Source organism: Anser brachyrhynchus (assembly GCF_964034855.1).
Source record: "Anser brachyrhynchus genome assembly, chromosome: 14".
Classification (NCBI taxonomy): Eukaryota; Metazoa; Chordata; class Aves; order Anseriformes; family Anatidae; genus Anser; species Anser brachyrhynchus.
This window is the reverse complement of record NC_137709.1, coordinates 8,624,417-8,645,471: the sequence shown is the minus strand read 5'-3', so window position 1 is coordinate 8,645,471 and position 21,055 is coordinate 8,624,417. Positions and strand designations below refer to the sequence as shown.

The window sequence follows — 21,055 nt, the reverse complement described above, 5'->3', positions numbered from 1 at the left end:
TCAACAGCGTGCATGCACATTTCACTGAGTTTTCTTTATAAGTGGGTCAGCATTTACTCAGCAAATGATTAGAGCAGATGGTGTAATTTAGAATCTATGACAAAACTTTTAATAGATCAGGGCTAACACGATGACAAGGAGCTCTGTGCCATTCTCCGTTCCTGATTCCTGCTTTGCCTTGGGGTAAAAATCATGCCTGGGGTTGGATTTTCTAGACTGCTCATTCCATCTGAGCAACTCAAACCACTTGTTTGAGCATCCTGTACGACTGATCCTCGTCTTTGTGTCATCCTGTATCCTTTATTGTTATTGTTTTAAAATGCAACAATGAACTGATGGTGGCAGGAAGGCATCAAACAGATAAACATGGTCTCTTCAAGGAACAGAGGTTTGAAGGAACAAACCACAGTTTGAAGAAAGTAACAAAGGCTGCATTTGTGTATTTTGCTCTGTGGAGCTGAAAATATCTAGTAAATTGATCCCGTGGGAGTAATAAATACACATTACTTTATCTTGTACTTCATGTCCTATACCCCTGAGCCTTGATAGAACAACACCACTTAATAGACTTAAAAAAAGAGTAATTACAGTCATTGGTTGTGTGATATTTCAGCCCTTCCAGCCCTGCCTGACCTTCTAATTTAGCTCACCGTGTCTAACTAATGCATTTATATTCATCTTTTATGAAGCATGTGTAGTACAAAATTGACTTTGCAGCCTTTAGCAAGCTGTCTTACCAGGTTTAGGATCTGGTTAGTACAGTGTAGGGTATAGCATATGTACATTTACAGCAGAATCTAGCGTGCATATGGTTCTGATCAACTATTGCTTGTTATTCTTTTGGAAATAAAAAATATTTATTCCACTTCATCCCCCCCTCCCCTTTTTAAAGCTTTTATTCATTGCGGCGTTATTTACAGCTAAACATGCAGGCAGAAAGATGCAAGCATTTTTAAAATGATTACCACTAATGTTTCTACTTGTCAGAAGTGCTTAAATTTTCCTGCACTTTGTCTAAAAACTTAGCACTTTTACCTTTTAAGAATTACAAATTTATAAGATCTTACTAGGCTGATTTACAAACACAGCTGACAGTTTATGATGAATGATGTTGCAAAATGTACAATATGTTTCTCTGTCATTTCTATGCATGTATATATTAAGAGGAAGATTAAGAAGAGAGAGAACCCCGCTCTGAAAGAAACCCGTGAGTTAGAGAGCACATAGAAATCTCTCTCCTGTGTTTCCTCATAACTTCCTGCTCACTTCACTCATCCAGTAGAGCACAATTGTTCTCTGTGCATTTTCTTCCACCATATGGTATCCTCATTACCATACACTAAGGGTCCATATGGGGAACTTGTGAAGTGAACTGTATTCATTTTAACTGCCAGATGAGCAGCCTTTTGCTTTGCAAGCTTAGCTTAAGTCATCTGCTGTCTTTATGTTGTTATGGCAACACAGCACCAATAAAAAATCCTAATCTACTGTAAGTGTCTGAGATCACAGTATTTTAAATGCTTGCCGTAACTGTCCTCTAAGTGAAGATGCTTGTTGTTATTGTATGACAAAGGGTTATTGTCTACTCCAGCAGGTGGCAGTAAAGAAATTGTTTCTTTTTTTTAACCTTTTATATATATTATATATATATACATACATATATATATATTCTTTTTTCTCCCTCCTCTCCCCTCTGTGTCAAAAAGTCATAGATTGCACATCATGGTCAGTCATCTGCATTTTGTAGGATTTCTGCTGCTGCAGACAGAATTGCAAGCGATGCTTTTAAGGTGCATCTCAAATACTAAAGACAGTGAAGTATGCAACTGTAGTGGCAGCTCATGTGCTTTACTGGCAGAGAGACCCAGGCTCATGTACCACTTCACCGGAATTCTGAAGCCTTCATGTCCATGCAGCTATTTCTTCTTTGGAGTTGTTTAGTTACATTTCCAAACTCCTGATTCAAACACAAAGCTAATTAAGAATATCTTAAAGTAATGGAAGTCGGCAGCAGCATCCTTAAATATAAATCATTTTCACTTCCGCAGGCCACATGATATGTTGCATCTCTGTCTCTCTGTCTGTATTGAAAGTGAATGTTTGTAGTCTCAGTTCATCAGTTCACATTAGCCTCATGCTGAATATTTAAACACAGAACAATTTGAACACACCATGAAGAGAGACAGTGACTGCACTTTCACTTGGAACAGCAAGGGCTCATCTAATAATAATTTAGTAAATCAGCCATTTAGTGGCTCAGTTGTACACTGCATTGTGCCAAATAATATTCAGTTCAACTGTATGCTGGTAAAATTGAAATTCAGACTCCAGTCACGTGGCACTTTTTTGCTCAATGGAGAGATGAAATGGAAAATCACCCTCCCAATAGACTGAATGTAGTGATTTATCAAAAATATAGCAGAGTGACAATATAAACAGGATTTGGTATTACGTGGTACAATCTATTCTAATTAGGCTTTTTATTAGCTTAGTTTCTACTACACAGATTATGTGATAATTCAGGAATTGCATTTACATCTTCAATTATTGTATATGTGAAGAAAGAGCAGACATGCAGAGTTATTGCAAAGTTACTGTCCTTTAAGGCCCAGTCCTGTGGGAAGTGTAGTGAGACCTTTATTGCTGTATTTCCAGCGCTGACTCTCGAGGAACACCATGCCCTTAGGAGCAATGGGGAAACACGGCTGCTGCCTCTCCTCCTCATGAGGTGCCATGGATGTTACTTCATAGCACGAAAGCAATATCAGATTAATTTCTTTTCCCTGTTTAAGGCTATCATGATTTGTAGGGAATGGTAATCTCATACTAGACTAACTGAAATAACTGTGGGGAAAAAAAAAAAAAACAGACAAAAAAAAAAGACAAGCTCTTGGGTGCACGTGCCTTGCTTCCTGCATGCTGGCTGTACCTTTTCTCACCTGTATCAGTGGGTCTAATAAAAGATATTACCTCACCCTACAAAACTTGCCTCGGTTGTAACCACAGACCATTGTGACTTCAGCCAAACAGCTACCTGTTAAGGCTGTCTCTGATGAAGATGGGGGAGAGAGAATATTTTCCTAGAAAGTACGTTGTGAAGTTTAATTGGTTCCCATTAAAGTGGTGCTTTGAGATCTTTGAATGCAGGGCATTGCAGAAGTGTGAAGTAATGTCTATAATCTCACCTACTGTTTCCATTTCTAGCCTGGTTTTAGGTGTTAGGCAGTGGTTTACGTGGTGATGTAAAATGTGATTGCAGTGTATTTCTCACAACACAGTCCAATTGAGCAGCAGAAAAAGCATCCTCCTTACCATCATGATGCCATTTAGCAGAGTGCTGGAAGCAATAGGATGCCTGTTGTCGTAATTCTTCTAAGAAATAGAGAGTTTCACAATCTATACTTAACTGCTGACACTTGAAAACTCAAACATTTTGGTAAAATGAATCAAGCAGTAATGTTTCTTTTATGAGATCTCCTCACGGGAAGGGAAGGTTTGGCACCATTTGGAGATCAGGCTCAGTGATCCATCATAGCAAAGTCAGCTGTCCTGGCGCGTCTCATAGGTCACTCGATCGAACCGGTGGCTCTTACAACTATATTATTGCTTATGGAACAGTAATTGAGGCTCCATGGTTAAAAATTACCTGGTCTAATAGGCAGTGAACAATTTGCACTCAATACAATTATAAGCCAAATCATTCATTTCATAACACTTGGACTAATTTATTTGTTGACCTTTTAATATCCATAGCTCTTCAGTAGTATTAACTGCAACTCAGACAAAATCTCTTGTTCATTTTACTTTCATTGATTTTTTTTTTTCCATTGAGGCAATAACCATTGTTTGAGTACAACCTTTTCTTTCTGTTGTAAAAGTCAATCATGTAACTTATGTTGATATAACTCAACTGGACTGAAATGTCCTCTAAGTACAATAGCATACAATCTCATGCTACTTGTATAAACACGGATATGCATTTTAGTTTTGTTTTAAGGAATGTTTTGGAATCTATTTCTGACTATAGATGACACTTGATATGCTCGCTGAGAAGAAAATGGAAACAAAACAGAAGTATTTTTTAAAGCAGCACCACATATATATTGCACATTTTTTGTTCATATATGGGAGATCTAAGATACAGAAAATTTAGAATTTGTCTCAGTTATTTTAGTTCTGTACGATGCGTTCTTTAGGGTGAGTATTTACTAATTCTATAGTCGTAATTTCATCTGGACGGAGTATCTTGTCTCTGGAAATCCTTGCATTTTACAGAATAGAGATGATTAATTTTTTCCGTGTGAGCTTTTGACATATAAAATGTGTGCAAGAGTATTATTTTATAAACAGGAAAGAAATTTTAGGAATGTTTTGGTAATCTGAATTTTCTTTCAGTTTTACAGCTTAAAACTAAGAGTTTTTGATGATCAAAAAAGTTATTGAAATGTTAATGTGTTTTGAAAAATCAGTGGTGAATTTTGAAGCAATTCCATAAAATATGTGGGTGAAGTAGAAATAGTAATCTTTTCACTCACCACTAAAAAGGAGCCATAGATAGTGTAAAATGGTGTACCAGCTTTTATATCATGGAAGTATACTTCCAAGAAGGAAGTATACTTCCAAGAAGGATATTCTTACCACTGTGAAATGTCAGATAAATTTAATTTTTTACATATACTCTTATTCAACATTTATACTCGCTTTGGATAATTTTAGTTGACTTTTTAAGGACAAATATTTTAAAAAAAATAGTATCAGGAGAAAAATACCTTTTGTTTCTAATGAAAAAAAAAAGTTGAATGCTTCTTAACATATATGCTAGGAGGCACTTCAATGAAGTAGTCTGTCTGAGCTAAAGCCTCTTTGTATAATAAAATACTGTAAGTCTTTTGAACACATAGTTATAAAATATAATTGTTACATATTTGGCATTTTATGCTTCCCTAGAAATTACCACTTGGTATCTACACCTAATCTATGCTCTGTCTTTTCATTTCAATTGGGTCTGAAGTGGTCCTTCGTTGTAATGAGAATGCCCCTTTCAAGAGAATTCTTTTAATTATACCGATGATAAAATGTAAGTGAAAGTAGTCATTTCTAGAGGTTATGACTGAGCAGTGTTTTAACTGTAATACTAAAATCTACCTACGTTATTCCAGTCTCTATTTCAACATTTTTATGCACTCTCTCTCCACAGAACATAGTGGAATATCATTGTAGGTCAGAATTTCAGTGTGTCTTATTTTTCAGTTTTCTTCTTGCTATTAAAAGTAACCTGAACTCTCAATTTCTAGCTACTATCACTTCCTACCTGAAGCACACAATTGAGAAAAATCTTCATTATTTGACAGAGTGACAGTTTCACAGATCTTAAAAATATTCTGTCATTTTTTTTCAGTCTTCATTAAAACAAAATGCAGAGGGATTGTTTAATTAATTTCATATAGGTGAGCATGTGTTTTTTACAGAAAATACATAGTTTGGTGTACTTACGGCAGATATTTATATGAGTAAAAGCACTAATAAAGAACAATTCCGAAAATGAAACAGACAAAACACATATATACAAGTTACACATTAATTGCTAGATAGCTCTGCTGATTGAATTCAGATGACATTCTTGCCTTGCAATACCAAACATAATTATATATCTTTATAGATTTAAATGCAGTCAAGTGAATTATGCCACCCAATACATTCCAGATTTGACCTAATGGGAGAACAATTTAAAAGGGGTACAACTTGACCTGTGTTTGGAAATTCTTTGTGCATACAAATGGTAGGAAAAAGATATCAGCCTATTTGCTAAGTAAAATGTTTTTCACTGTTACAAATACATAATTGGATATCTACATTGTACCACATACAAAATTGCAAGGCATGTTTAATCTTTTTTAATCCCCAGTATTCTCGGGAATTTTTCTAATTGGCACGAGAATATAATCTGCAGAATAAAGCTCCTAAAACAGCCTGTGCAGGATCTTGAACGACAGTCTCAGAATTTAGTGTCTCTGTTCATTTTACCAAATTCTTTTTAAGTTTGCTTAAGTCCAGACCCTTCAAATAATTTAAAACATTCTTCTTCTTCCATAAGGGGACTTTGACAAGTTTCCAAAAATATATGGGTATAAAATGGTCAGGAGAAGACTGTGAGTAATAACTCTTTTTCTCTCTCTCTTTTTTTTTTTTTTTCCTTCCAACTCTCATCTGCAGCTGTTTTCAAGAAACAGGAATGTTAATACTATGGAGAACAGAGGAAGAACTATCACAAAATCTTATGTGTGCAAAAATAAAGACAAAAAAACCCTAAAAGCTCATTAAATTCAATAATGAACATCTGCTTCAAAGTACTGTAGGTGCTGGTAGAAATGGTTTGGGGTAAATTTTCAAAAAGAAGTGCTTGAGGTTCCTATCTGAGATTGTGCATGTTTCTTTGTATGTTTTGCCCAGGGACTGCAGGTGGATGTGGCATAAAAGAAAAAATTAGCGTGTGAAATATGCTTTTAGGTCACTGGGGCCAACCTTTGAATCAGATGGAAGAGAATAATCTAATGCTCTCTATTGTTTGTTCATATGTTCGTGGGTAAATCGGGAAACCTTTTTGTAACCTAGATAGATGGGAATAGTATGAGTCACTGTAAACTGGTAGGATGGAGGAACTTCTGTAAAGAAAGCTGGTGAAGAGTGTTTGTTAGCCACTGAATTGCACTTAAGTGGACTTATCGATCTAGTTTATAGATAATTGATTTTGCCTTCTAGTGATTCACTGGACCTGACAAACTGATCATAGTTTGAAAGAGGGGATTGCATAACTAAGGAAAACCATGTGCAGAAAAACTGGTCTTTGCATTGCTGGGTAAATGCTGCAACCTCTTGTACAGCATGAAAATGTGTTTCCTTTCATGCTCTTGCTATGTTTCATACTGAGGGGATCTGTCCTTAGATCCTCACAGTGTGAGCTTGCAAGATAACCCGTGGGAAATGCTATAGAAGGTGCCAGAGAGTTACCGTTTACTCAATTTCTTAATGAGAGTGTTAGTGAATCCCAAACATGACTGACAGCTACCAGATACCAGTTGATGTGCTGTAGGATGTAAATAGATATGAGAACAGAATGTAGTAATTTCTACCAATTTTGTGTTGTGGGCATGGCCTCATGGGTTAAAAACTGACAACTCTGAATAGTTCTATCTCTAAATGCTATAAATGCCTTTTTCTGGTGAATTTATCTGGGGAAATCCATACTGTAAACATATTTAGGAGAATCAAAAGTTCTGCAGCCATCTGAGGGATATAGTTGAGAGTCTTTATCAATCACCAATTGATAATTCAATCACCATTGGCTAAAGTCCCTAAAAGAGGGACACTTTTATAAACACTGGCAGTGTGATTTTAGTTCTGCTTATCAGCTTTCACACATCCACTCTTCTCTCTTTGACTTAGAGACCTAGCATTAGCAGAGAACTCCAGAGTTTTCAGCAAGAGAACTGTCCAAATTACTTGCCAGATGCTTCAGTTGATGATAATATGGTGGGAGCATCCAGACTCTCAAATGTCAGTTTATTCAAAGGGTTATTCCAGTGCAACTATATTAATGCCAGTTTATTCCACGTTACTGTGTATCTAGATGAGGTACACATCTGTGCCAGCCACTAATTCGGTTGCCATTGTTACATGCCCATCATTTATGGAAATGAAGACCAGCAGCATGAGTGGTGTGGATTGAAAAAGGAGGCTGATACTTTTTTGTGTGTGTCTAAGTATATCAAATTAACAGGAGGATAATAGGGGTAAGATGGGAGACTTGCAAGGACAGACTTACAGATGATCACCATCATTTTGTTCCTTCTTTTGTCATCAGTATTTCCAATGGAGATTTTTTGAGTAGGGTGTGTTTTCCTTATTGCTATGCATTTATCACCTTTGTGGTTAAGAGGTGTTTTAATCATTGATTCTCAACATTTATGGCTAGATGCCTGCTCACATTTGCACATCAGTGTTTGTTCTTCCTGCTGCCTCATATAGGCTTTCTATATTTTATTTATAAGGTTGGCTCATTGTGGAGCAGGTGGTAAGGTCATGCATGACTGTTTTTAGTGCTGTAGAGTTAGGCTGTGATTTTCAGTCTGGGTGGAGGCTGATGAGACTACAATGGCTTGGAAAAGCTAAGGTTCTAGCTCCCACTGTAGACTTATTTTCTGGAAATTGCCATTGAAATTCAGTAACAGGACTGATTCAGTGCACTTCCATCCTATAGGCAGCGGTAAGCAGAAGCTTTCTTTTTTTTTTTTTTTTTTTTTAATCCCTCAAGTGAGCTATGTTGTCTTTCTCTCTCATTTTGCTTCCTGTCGTTGTGATATGGTGTTTACTTCTTCAGTATGATTCAATTATAATATATGGAAACAATTCAGTTGTTTGTTTGGTAGAGAAGTTTTCATCTTTATGTGAGTACAAAAATCTTTTTAGTGAAATGGCCCTGCTATTTTATACTTCCCATGAAACTGGCTTAGTTTGCTCAGTTTTACAGTAAATGGAGGATCTCTACATTTAGAATGTCTTTTATGAGTCTTTTATAAAAATATAATTGCTGAAAATGATACAATAATGCAATGCTCCCGGTAGATATGGAAAGATGGGAGGTGATGGGCAGGCTGAAACTCTTGTATACCAAGCTATATGACTGGCATTTTAGATCTGTGGCATCCTTCTAAATGGCTCTCTACCTAACGCTATCTTTGCCATTAGAATTAAAAAGATGTGTTCACAACTTTATCTTTACTGTTTTATTATTATTATTGTATAGTGCATATACAATTTCTAAATTTAAAACTTAGTTTTAGTACATATCCTATATTAGTACATAGAAAGTTTCACCCATTGAAAAACAAAGGAAAATTTTGAGCACAAAATATTTTAATTTTTACTTGAACTTGCAGAACATGACCTTTGCAAGGTGAAGGAACTGGAGTCTGCTGTTCAGTATTTTGACTGTAGAAGAGGTTTTTTCTTGCAAGTAGCCATGAGAGTAGGAAGTTAGAAGGCAGAGCCAGGAGGTCAGACATAAGAGTCAAGGAAGTATGAATGACATCATCATCCCTAAGTACCCTCTCAGAAGATGAATGAGCTCTCTCTTGTATTACAATGCTAAAGAGCATTAGAAGGTGATATGATATCTAGACAACACATAAGATAAATGCCTCACAGTCCGCTAGAACTGCTTCCCCCCCACGCCCTCCACAAGTACATAAATCCTTTGGTGGTCTCAATAATACAATATGTGGCTGATGAGTATTATATATTGTGGCCAGCTTTTTCTTGACAAAATTCATTTAGATTTAACAAGTACCTTGAACACTGTCTAATTTAGTTATCAAAGCTGAATAACTCACTGTAACTCTAGATACCCTTTTGCTGACTAGATTCACAGCAGTGTTGGGACAAAAGTGGATATATTCACTAGACACCCTATTAAAAAAAAAAACAAAGGCAGATGTCAACAGCAGAGATTTTTTTTAAAGCTGCCACAAAATTTGTTGATCATGATAGAACTTGACACAAAATGTGTCTGTCGTAATAAAACTTGAAATGAAAGTTTTATGATATTAATGAATTCCTACTAAAGGGAATGCATGTCACAAACAAAACATGCAAAGTCACTGTAATGTTGGTCCAGGGTACATTTTGTCAGAAGAGGATTTTATTTAAATTATGATCATCGTGCTTTAAAAGCACAGTCATTCTCGTATGCTTTATATAATCCTTCCTGCAGTGATTTTGGAATATGCAAAGTCACAGCAGACTTTACTACCCTATCTCTTCTTGTTCTTCTCTTCTTCTCCTTTTTTTTTTTTTTTTTTAATGTAAACATCCCTTACTATTTTCAGGAAGAAAATTTAATAGATATAGTTAATTGCATTTTTGTTTCACAAAATAATAATAATAATAAAATCCATCAGTAGAAAATCAGCTTCAGCTTTGGAATAGAAATGGACTCTGGATCTGTGTTGTGTAGCTGTATGGAGGGCAGAGTTCTGATGCATCATATTTAATCTCTAAAGTAATATATTATAATTTTTAAAAGTAATATATAATGATAATTTAAATAATGTTTTAAAGAATATATAATAATATTTTAAGTAATATTTTAAATAAAGTACTATATTATAATATTTTACTCTTTTCAGTATTTGCTCAGTTATTATTTTTATAGAAATAAAATGATGCTCGTTTGAAAAAAAATGCAAGACAAGAAGGCCCTCAAACTAAATGCTGCGTAGTCCTCTATTCTAACCTGAAAGCTGTCAGACTTTTTACATTAGTAGAAGAGTGGATCTTTTTTGACAAATGCCCCCATAAATTAGATATTAGCTTTAGTCAAACTCTGTCTTTTCAGGAAATATTTCCACTTGCATATTCAATTGGAAGGACTTTACATGATGCCCACTTACTGCTATGAAAATCTATGTTTCCAGGAGGAAGGCAAAGAATAATTTCTGTCAACAACAACAACAAAAAAAATCTGGAATAACAGACCTTGAGCTTGTGCAGAGATTTCTTTTTGTAGAATGTGAGTTTCACTCACTTTTTGACGTCTGTCTGCTTCTCTGTCCACCCATCTATCTGTTTATTACCATTGCAGTGGTAACATACAGTATCAATTGGATTTTAAAAGACATAGATCTTTTATATTAGCTGTCCTTTTTTATAATACCTTTTACAAATTTAATCAATGCATTTTAATATACTATATAGTTTAAGTGCAATATACAATAAATATTCAAGCTTCATCTTAAACATGCTCTAGCCTTTAAATTGTTAAAACTGCAGTGCCCTTTCAATCTACTTACATAATGTCATAAAATATACATTTCAAGGTAAATGAAGTCAGCTACTTCAATTTAGTCCCTCAAACTGGTAGTAAATGAGAGGTTAACACTATGGTGCCAAACCCATTATTGAGTAAATTTAGCACCTTGGACAGCTCTGTAAAATCTTTATTGCTTTCCTGACCTGCTCGTCATGTTCTGTCTATGTGTTCAGTGGCTCTCAGCTCTGATTGAAAGGCAATATATTAGATCCCGAACACAAACATGCTCGGGGGCTGCTTCACTGTGAGCGTAATGACATGGAGGTGAGAACAATTTTCTGGTCACCGCAATCCAAGCACCTTGCAAGGTCTGTTGCTCTAACTTATAGAGGACTTTGGGGGTTCCTTTGTATGTGAAGTCATAATGGTAGCTTCTACGGTAATTTAGGCAGAGCTGCAAAAGGTTTAAATGCATTCAGAAAACAAGAAGTTAATACCTTGAGCATGTCTGTAGTAGCATTTTATTGTGTATCTTTAAAGCTAGTTTGTGTCTGTAAGAACTACCGTCAGCTCTGGAATAGAAGATACCAGTATCTGACACAGGAGTTTTTGTGTAAAATCTACTTTGTATGATCTGAAAATGTCATAAACAAGAAATGCTTTTATTGTGTGAAAATATTGTTAGACAAAGTATGAAACTCAAATTTACAGGCCATGAAGATATTGGAAAAAGATAACCATTGACTAGCTAGGAAAATTGAATGCTACTTGTCAAGCATACTTCAGTAAACCATCATGACAATTAGTTTTATTTACATACAGTATAATATTGCATCAAATAACTTCCAATATTTAGGAACTGCAATATATTTGATATCAGGTAGAGCAGCTGTAAGATTCCATGTAATTATTAACATTTTTTAACATGGTCTTCAATCTCTTTTTAGATGCATTCTGAGATTTTTAGCTCAGCATTACATAAATAACTATGATTAGTTAGGTGGAGCAGAATTGACTATTTAAACTTCCTTTTTTAAGCATAATGACAGCTTAGGTTAACAATATTCCAAAGCAGTTTGTGGGCTCTGTATCACATTTTAATTTTGCATTAGTGAAATATATAGTGCAAACAATTTCTACTGAAGTGAAATAAATCCTAGTTTGCAAAGTCAAACACCTGTGTAGTAATTTTCCATCTACAATCATATTTGAAAAAGATAACATTTTTCAGAAACACTTCTCCAGTTTGTATCTTCAACATGAGGCAAAAAGGGCTACTTAGTGTTCTGATGACTCTGGTAAAGCAACAAGGATTGATTGTACCTGGATGTTGCTTGCAGTCTGCTTGTCCATGATTATACAGCTAGTGGTTGTGGTCAAGCTACGTGAAGGAAAAAAAAAAAAAAAAAGAAAAGAAAGGCTGTAGCAAACTAACTCCTCAGAATCTGTTTCAATGTAGCAATTCAAAACTCTTTCGATTATATATTACATCTGACTTCATATGTGGAAAATAATTTAAATGTGTGTTCTGGGAGAGGGGTGTGCAGCAGAAGGCAAGCCTAAATGTTTACTGGGAGTACAAAAATCCTCCATCTCATTTTTGAATTTAGGACATTATATATGTCATAAGTAGTTACTGCAGTATGACAACTGTTTTATCTTATATTATAGAGAATTTAAAATTGAAAAAAATGCTAATATGCATCTAAAAGCTTGTCATTTGAAGAGTTGTTCAAGGATTTTTGAAGAGGTTATGGTGACAGCAAAATGAACGCAATTATATCTCTATTTTCTGATCAGACTCTACAGTATATGAAAATTGAGCATTACTGTTTCTTTTTGGTATAAAATATGGCTATTGTGTAAAATATTTTAACTCTAAAAGTTTAACTTTGTAGAAAACTGTAAAATACTCAGAACTGTTTCTATTTTTGTAAGCTACCTACAGAAATATGCCACGATGAATAGCATCATGTTAGTTTATTAGAGCATCATGCAGGGGCTGGCAATTACAAAAATATGGTGTTTTACTTAAAGGACAGTCTGGACTGTTTTTGATCAGGCAATTGGGAATCTGCTAGGTGCCTTTAAAGAATATGAAAATAAAATTAGTCTGGGTTAATTCTGTAATGCTTTTTTTTTTTTTAACATTTTCTATCAGGATTCTTGATAGAGATTTTTCCACACTTTAAAATGTAAGAACACAGGAAATGCTAGCATTACTTGAGTGCCCATTTAAAATGCTGTACAAATAGGAACAAATAAGAAAATGGAGGGAGAAAAAAAAGAGGAATAAAAAGTTAATTTATGCCCCCAAATGAGAGCTATATCCAAGACTGCTCTAACTTCTGCTGTCCATGCTGGGATTTTTTTCAAGGAAACACTTCATGGCACTGGGCCATTCTCACATATTGCATGTATTTGTGTACATGAATCCCACCCTGACCTGTCATATCAAGATACAAACCAAAGAAGTTGAAAGGTTACATTACCAGTAGCATAGAACTGATTGGATATCTTCTGAACGTGGCCTGCTGGGTAAGGTCACAATTCCTGCAGTATGCAATTAAGAAAAAAATAAACACATTGAAGGGATTCATAACATGCTCTGAATGACATTGATTGCAGTAATCTAGTAAATGACCTCAGGATTGTATTCTGCAATAAACCGATGAGTGGTTTATGGTGCAGATGGTAGAGACAATTGAGTGATGTATTTTATTTTGCAGCACCAATGATTCTCACCTTTTGACTTGATTAAGCGTGTGTGTGAATAGGATGAACTAGTGATTTAACACCATTGAGTGGTTGCTGAGTGTTGTTAAAATTAAGGTCTACGTGGTGGGAGGAAAAAAAAACAACAAAAAAACCCCACAAAACACAGTGCAACTGATAGAACAATATAAAAGATTCTAATATTTGTTTTCCCCCACAAGGAGTTTATTGAACTCAGAGGAACACATCTGTTTTTATATTGACAGGAAGTAATACTTAAGAGGGCTGCTGATTTAGTAGAAGCACTCTATGGTATGCCACATAATAACCAGGTAAATGCATTCTACTTCAGCAATTCTAAAACATGGCTATTTCTTAGATGTATAGATAGATCAGGGGCTAAAGGTATATGATACTATAATGAGAGACAAGAATAAATACATAGGGCAATGCCATATCTGGAATGGGGTTTAGTTTGCTTGCTTTCTTTTTAAAGTATGTGAATTTAGTGCTTGCAAAAGCAACGTTATTAACCCTGGGGGCATTTGCCCACTGTCACCAGAGACTGTATAATATGGGCAATGATATGCATTACTTCTTGCCACCAGTGATGTTTCAGTCTTACCTTAAAGATATTTTAGCTTTAAGATGGAGTAAGCCTAGGCTTCAGTCCCATTCTGCCTATTTGTTTTGTTATACAGAAATGTGGCCACTGGGACTGAAGCTTCCAACTCTCTTACCACAGTTGTCAGGATTTATCACGAAGGAAGCAGATCTATAAGCATCAGCTATCAGTCAGCTAGCTGGTTTAGAAAGAAAAACATCTAGTTTTTCCTTTGGATGGGGAAATGTTTTATTTTAGTACGTAAGTAAAGGTTTGTCAGAGTAGACTTGGTAACTCTTTTATTCTTTTTTACCCTTCTTGTCCCCTAGGAAATAATCCTGAAAAGAGCAGCAGATATCGCAGAAGCACTCTACAGTGTCCCCCGCAACCACAACCAGCTCCCCGCCCTTGCTAACACGTCAGTCCACGCAGGAATGATGGGAGTGAATTCCTTTAGTGGTCAACTAGCTGTCAATGTTTCCGAAGCCTCACAGGCCACCAATCAGGGTCAGGAGAAGACGCGTGTTCCTCTCTTTTTGAACCTTTTCTGATAGAAGTCAGGCAAACACACAGAGAAGTGAAAGCGTGATGGTTCAAAACTGAATGCAAGAAGTACATTCAGACAGACACCATTGCACCTGCATGCAGAAACTTCGAATTACTCAGTACTGTCATGAGATAGGGCTTTCTTTAGTGACTTCAGCCCCAGTTCCGGAAAAGCACTTATGCATATATCAGATCACTTTCTGTCTGCTCAGAATAACACTTGCACTTGTGTTTAAATCCTACTAGTTTGAAAAGAATTTCTATGAACCTGAACATGTACTTAAGCATGTACTTACATATTTTCCTGAATATGGATGACAGATGACCTCTGAGTCTGGGCCTTATATAGTATTTTTTTATAACACAAAAGTATCACATCATTATTTTTTGATTTGGTTTTGCAAGAGACCTTATATTGGCACTATTTTTTTTTCAGAGTTTGAGATTTTTCTAAATTTTGAAAGTGGGCAAAAATAGAAATATTTACAAAGACATTTTCAGAGCTTCCCTCATTTTTAAAATAGAGCATTTTTCACTTTACATAAAATCAAATCAGTATTGTTTTAATTTCTATAGTTAAAAAAGTGACAAACATCTTTTTAAAAAAATCTTTGCATTTTTCACTCTCCTTTGCTCAGCTCCTTTTATTACAAAACTTAAAATCCATTTTAATGATAAAGTAGTAGAAGGAGTCTGCTTTTCAGAAGGGCAGAAAAAATTATTTTGCATTATACTAAAAAATAGAAATGATTTTCAGATCATAATATTTTATGGATGTACTATGCAATAGGAAGAGAAGTTTATATTTCATCTTCCAGGAGTGAAGATACATTTTGTATTCCTGTGCTTCTGGAAACAAATCCTCATTTTTGGGTATTTGGATATGAGTTTCTCCAAACATCATTTCCAGAATTAGGTAGAAATTCAAATTTTAACTTGGAGCCAAATTTGGTCATTTTCTACCAACATAGTGATCAGACTAGGATAAGAAGACCTAGGATTTTCCACTACTTTGAGAAATTTACCCTGTGTTTTCTAAAGTGTGCTGTAGCATCTAATTTGAGATGCATTAAATGAGAGAAATCAGAAGACATTTAACAGAAATCACATGCTTTTAACGTACCTTAACTCAGTATGTACCGCTAACTTTGAAAGCATAGGCCATGTTTACTCCATCTCCTACAAACAGCTCTTTTAGAGCGAGTATTCCAAGAATACCCAATGGTCATCTTTCCTTGAAGGAACAGGTTGCCAGTGAAGGCTGTAGCCTTCCTCCTCCCTCTTTGAGTTCCCACAAGCAATGACCCAGGCAGTGAGGGATCACAATTTGGGTTACTTGGTGGTAGCAGTGGTCAGTCCTGCCCCTCCCTGTGCACACCGTGGCTGTGTTAGTAGCCCCAAATTACTTGCTTGTAGCTGTTTGTTTAAGAAATTGCTCTTGGGCTAACACCAATTTCTAAATGTATTCCCTCCCCACAAAAGGTTTTACTCGCAACTCAAGCAGCGTGTCACCTCATGGCTATGTGCCAAGCACCACCCCTCAGCAGACAAATTATAACTCTGTCACAACAAGCATGAATGGCTATGGGAATGCTGGAATGTCAAATTTAGGTGGTTCTCCAACCTTCCTGAATGGATCTGCTGCCAATTCTCCCTATGCCAGTGAGTATTATATGATTCTTCTGTATTTGTACATTTTCATTACAAGGAGTTGGTGACTTTTCTGTAATACTCAATATTTAGTTTCTATTCTGAGCACTTGAAACAGAGCTTGGACCTTTCTCTCCTCCCCTTTCTCTCCCCCACTGGCCTTTGAAGCACTTTGAAGACATTGGTGTTGCCAGCAATGTGTTTTTATATTTTGTTGTTATTATTTGGAAGTCTCATAAGGGCTGAAAAAGAATAACGCTTCTCATGATTTGGGCTGATAGTTTCATAACTTACCTTGCACTCTGTAAATACGAAATGCTGTCTTCAACATTGCCAATTCTAGAAAGCAGGGATGGCATAATTGACTTAATTTCCATTGGAGTCGATCAAATATTATTGGTGCACACTTTTTGTTGCAGTGAGTATGGAAAGAGGCTAAGCATATTTGCTGCAGGAAAAATAGTGTTTCCAACAGTAAGATATGAAGGACAGAAAAGTTTGCTATAATACTGGCACAGACTGACATTTCCATAAGCTGCATGATGATGTTTCCAAGACCTCTGAGCAAATAATGTGCTCATAACCTTTATACACATTATGAATTACTATTGGGCCTAATCTCGATTGCTTATATGCCATTTGCTTTGTAACTAGTATATTGACTTCACTGAGAACTTAATATTAGTAAAATGTGACAACGCCTCTTAGAGTTTGTATTTTAGTGACTGTACAGAGAATGTCATAAAGATTCAGGTCATACAAAACATATATCCCATGGCGTAAAGTGCTTATGTTCTACGGTCCCAGTTATAGAAATATTTATATGTAGGACTAACTTTCTGCATTATAATATTAAAGATGTTGTAACCTGTTTATATATATACATACATACACACACGTATATGTTTCTGTTGGTAAATGCCTATGAACCTTTCCTGCCACAGCTCAGTAGTCCCTATTCACATGAGAAAATGGAATGAATGGGACCTGCCCAATTCCTCTGACATTACTCATGTCGTATAACAGATTCCATAGACATCTGCAGAAAGCTACTAGCAGAATCAGGCCAGAAGGTCTTGTCATATAAAAAGGTTTATAGGCTGAGACCCTAGCATGGACAGGAGAAACAGTGCTGGACAAACCGTAGTTTACACATCAAATCTTAAGTTTAGTGATGTAACAGCAATAATGAATGATTTTGAATTGTGTTGCTAGAGTTCAGAATTAAAAAGGAGTAGTAACTCTGATCAAAAAAATTACCTCCAAAGCTTCTTAGCTGCCACAAATTTAGAATAAAATATTTACCCATGTAACTAGTACTTATAACTTAAGAATTGCTAACCAGTTATTATTTTGTACTCTAATAATAATGTAACAAATAATGTTGCAGAGTACCTTACTTACTTATTAAGTTGAATTTACTGTCATAGAATTTGCACTCTCTGAATTCATAATATAACATGATTGATGAGACATCTCTTTTTGGAAGCAGATGCCAGTGATGCATTTAAAATACTCAAGCAGTGTATAATTCCATATTTATGAACAAAGTCCTCTTTAGAATAGCACTTCACTTCCCAGCCCTGGTTCTTTATTCTAGTTATATTTTGGGAGGTTTTCTTGGTAGATCTGTCATTCTGCTAATGCCTAATCCATTGAATCAGAAAATGCTTCAATCATGACCTGAAAATTAAAAGGTGGCATTCTTAATTAAATCAATAAACTAATTGCTGTATAGTAGCAATTCAATTTAGGTGCTTTGATTGCTCTCCCTTAGCAAGTACTTCCAGACATAGAGTGACTTCAGACTAAGATTGTATCTGTCAGACTGTGAAACTTTGAACATTTAATTTCCATTAATTGATTTCCTCAGTGTTAACAAATATGATATGAGATTCTCAAAAAAGAACTTAAATAGGGTGATTTTTATCTACATAAATGCAAATAAAATAATAATGCAAAGCCCAGATGATATGAATTTTACTCTATAATACGTAATTATTCATAGCCCCATCTTCTATATATGCGGTTTCTAAACAGGACAAAGAGTGAAAACACAGGATTTACTAATTACTTTTTTTTTTTTTTTTTTTTTTTTACTCAAAGAGGGGAAGTCAGCAATGCGGTCTGAAAATAAAAGGAGTTGGTTTTATTTTCATGAAAACACACTTAAAATCTCAATAATAAGTACACGAACTAAAGCTCTTTATTGCATCGTATAGTAAAATAAGATTTTAAGGGTGTCTCTACCTTGTGCAGGGTGTCTGAAACCCTGTAGGTCTTTCTGCACCCATCTTCCAGCAAGTACTGCTCAAAATGCTGACTTTGGAGGCTGGTTAAAAACTTTCCACATTAAAAATTCCAGATCCAGATTTGTACTTTAACCACTCTCCTCACCCATCAGTTTTCTAATCCCTCAGTTACCTGCACAATCTGGATTCCTTCTTATTCACTTGTTCTGACCAGGGCAATGGCTGATGCCAAACCTTAGAATAATCGTTGCATTGACGGAGAATTAAGGGAGTCCTTGAGAGCACTTAGAGGGAAAAAAAAAAAAAAAAAAAAAAAAAGTGTGCTTCCTGCAGTGACCAATCACACTTTGTGAGCAACCAGAACTCTAACTGCAGTAAAAGTCTTGGTCCTTTGAAATTAGACAGTACATCCAAGAAGCAGGATTAATTTGTTCCTATGGCAGTGCTGAATTTCTAATACTAAGGTATGCCTTTTGGGGGGTCTTATTTTCCTTTAGTTGTGCCATCAAGTCCAACAATGGCCTCCTCCACTAGCCTCCCCTCAAACTGTAGCAGTTCGTCTGGGATTTTCTCCTTCTCACCAGCCAACATGGTCTCAGCGGTGAAACAGAAGAGTGCTTTTGCGCCTGTTGTGAGACCGCAAACATCTCCTCCACCCACCTGCACCAGCACCAACGGCAACAGCCTGCAAGGTAAGTGAAACCAGCTCTGGAGCATAGAAGGCTGCTCTGAGAACCGTAAGTTCCCAGTGCCTTGCGAGGCTCTAAGCGACATTGTTTTCCAAGGGGAGAGGAGACAATGGAGGATCCCTGGTGGCCTCTGTCCTAAAGTTTCCTCCCCAAAAGAGTAACTGGACTCCATCACCAGCCCACCTAGTACCTTGCAGGTGTTTGGCAACCACCCTACCTCTAACTCGACTAATACTGATGAATTGGGAGGCTGTGTCTCTTAAAGCACAGACCTACTGTTATGATAAAAACAAGTAATATTTCAGCTTACTAATACCATCCTTTTTCTTTCTTTCCTCTCTTATTCCCTGTTGTCGTCCATTATCAGACCAGTCTTTTGTGGACTCTAGCAAGTACTCCACTGCAGGGTCTCTCCAGGGGCTGGCCTTCTCCTGAAGTACGTCACTCAATCTTCCCTTCCTTTTTTTCCTTTGTCATAGTACACTTGTGCAGAGATCCTACTGAGAGCAAATAGACCGTTACAGAGCTTGGCACAAACCTTTGCCTTTCATAAATAGAAGAGACATTACAAACCAACAGCAGCATTTTCCAGTTTAACTCATACCAGGGCAAATATTAGTTAGCACTGATTAATGTACTTCTGTGCCAATTAATTTCCACAAATGATGCAGGGCATCTTTGAAAGCCTCTTCAAATGTTGGTAGTAAGGGGCTGCTCCTTTTCTACATCCCTTCCCCTCTTGTTACAAAGTATTCCGGCATTAGCACCTAAATCCATTCTGGAGCATTGACGCAGGGAGTGGCAGACAAAAGCTTGTCAAACTGAGGATGCTGCAAAGACCAGCACTGCCCATTTCATTGTTTGGTTCAGCCTATTTTCCAACACTGTGCCTAAACCTTTCTGTATAATTACCTCACTGTGCATTAGTGTGCTGAGAGAGATGTTTTCATGCTCACTTAGACCAAGGAGTTTTCTTAAGCAGATGCAGCCAGCTGCCTCCAGAGGTGGGAAAGATTTTGTGGTATGAATTGTGCTTCCCCCAGACCTGACGTCTATTTTCCTTTCCACGTGCCTGCGCAAATTATCCAAAGAGCACTGAGCAGGGAACAAATCCTTCATTTTTAAAGCTGTGTTTGGGAGGAGCTGCACAGAGCAGGGGGAGGATGGCTCCACAGACTCCACGTGTCACTCTACAGCCTCTGAAAAGATAGACACTGGGCTTGCAGGCATAATGCTGATAGCACTGTTACAGCTGAAAAATCTATATGCAGGCAGAGCACAAGGAGTTCATTCATAAAAGCTGGGATCCATTGTGACTGAAGGGAAGCATTGTCCTCAGTGCATTTTACACTGATGAATTGGAAGGATGAATCCTTGGAGATGTATGCATGCACACAAGCACACACGGAAATTGTGAAAATACTGGGAAAAGATAAACAGCACTTGGGTGCCTTCAGTAAGAATTGCTATAAATACAGACTGCATCAAGAGTCATACACAACAAAGTTTTCAGATGAGCTGTGGTGTTTAGAATACAAATTTTTATGTGTTTTAAAAATTCGGTACTGCTGACATGCTACAGATGTTCAAGGCAGCAGCTAAAAATGTTTTGCCTCTAAATTAAAAATAAAAAAGGAGGTAAGAGTTGACTGCCAGAAGCTTTTGAACATATTAACGTTTTTGTCATCTCTTCAACTTGTCCCAGTATGCAGTTGAGGTTAGAGAGAAAAAGCAAGTAACAGGAGAAGGTTTTTTCAAGCACTGTTTTTCCTTTCACAAGACACAGAATTCC

General features: G+C 36.4%; 1 protein-coding gene and 1 long non-coding RNA gene across 17 annotated transcripts in view; one reads left to right on the top strand and one right to left on the bottom strand.

Moving 5' to 3' along the window:
- The window catches only part of EBF1 (EBF transcription factor 1), a 312,537-nt gene that overhangs the window by 246,347 nt on the left and 45,135 nt on the right, over positions 1-21,055 (top strand). For 12 of the 16 annotated variants that reach the window (XM_080555794.1, XM_080555798.1, XM_080555791.1 and 9 more), the window contains 4 exons: positions 13,789-13,854; positions 14,456-14,633; positions 16,155-16,334; positions 19,072-19,266. In XM_080555794.1, coding sequence (XP_080411920.1) covers positions 13,789-13,854; positions 14,456-14,633; positions 16,155-16,334; positions 19,072-19,266 — 619 coding nt within the window. Of the gene's footprint in view, positions 1-13,788; positions 13,855-14,455; positions 14,634-16,154; positions 16,335-19,071; positions 19,267-19,630; positions 19,700-21,055 lie in introns of all 16 variants that reach the window. The other 4 variants (XM_080555786.1, XM_080555785.1, XM_080555799.1 and 1 more) reach the window with 2 other exon arrangements.
- Positions 4,631-21,055, bottom strand: part of LOC308177907 — an 81,581-nt gene continuing 65,156 nt past the window's right edge. Inside the window, exon 3 of the long non-coding RNA XR_013939481.1 lies at positions 4,631-13,360. This is a non-coding gene — a long non-coding RNA (uncharacterized lncRNA). The remainder of the gene's footprint in view (positions 13,361-21,055) is intronic.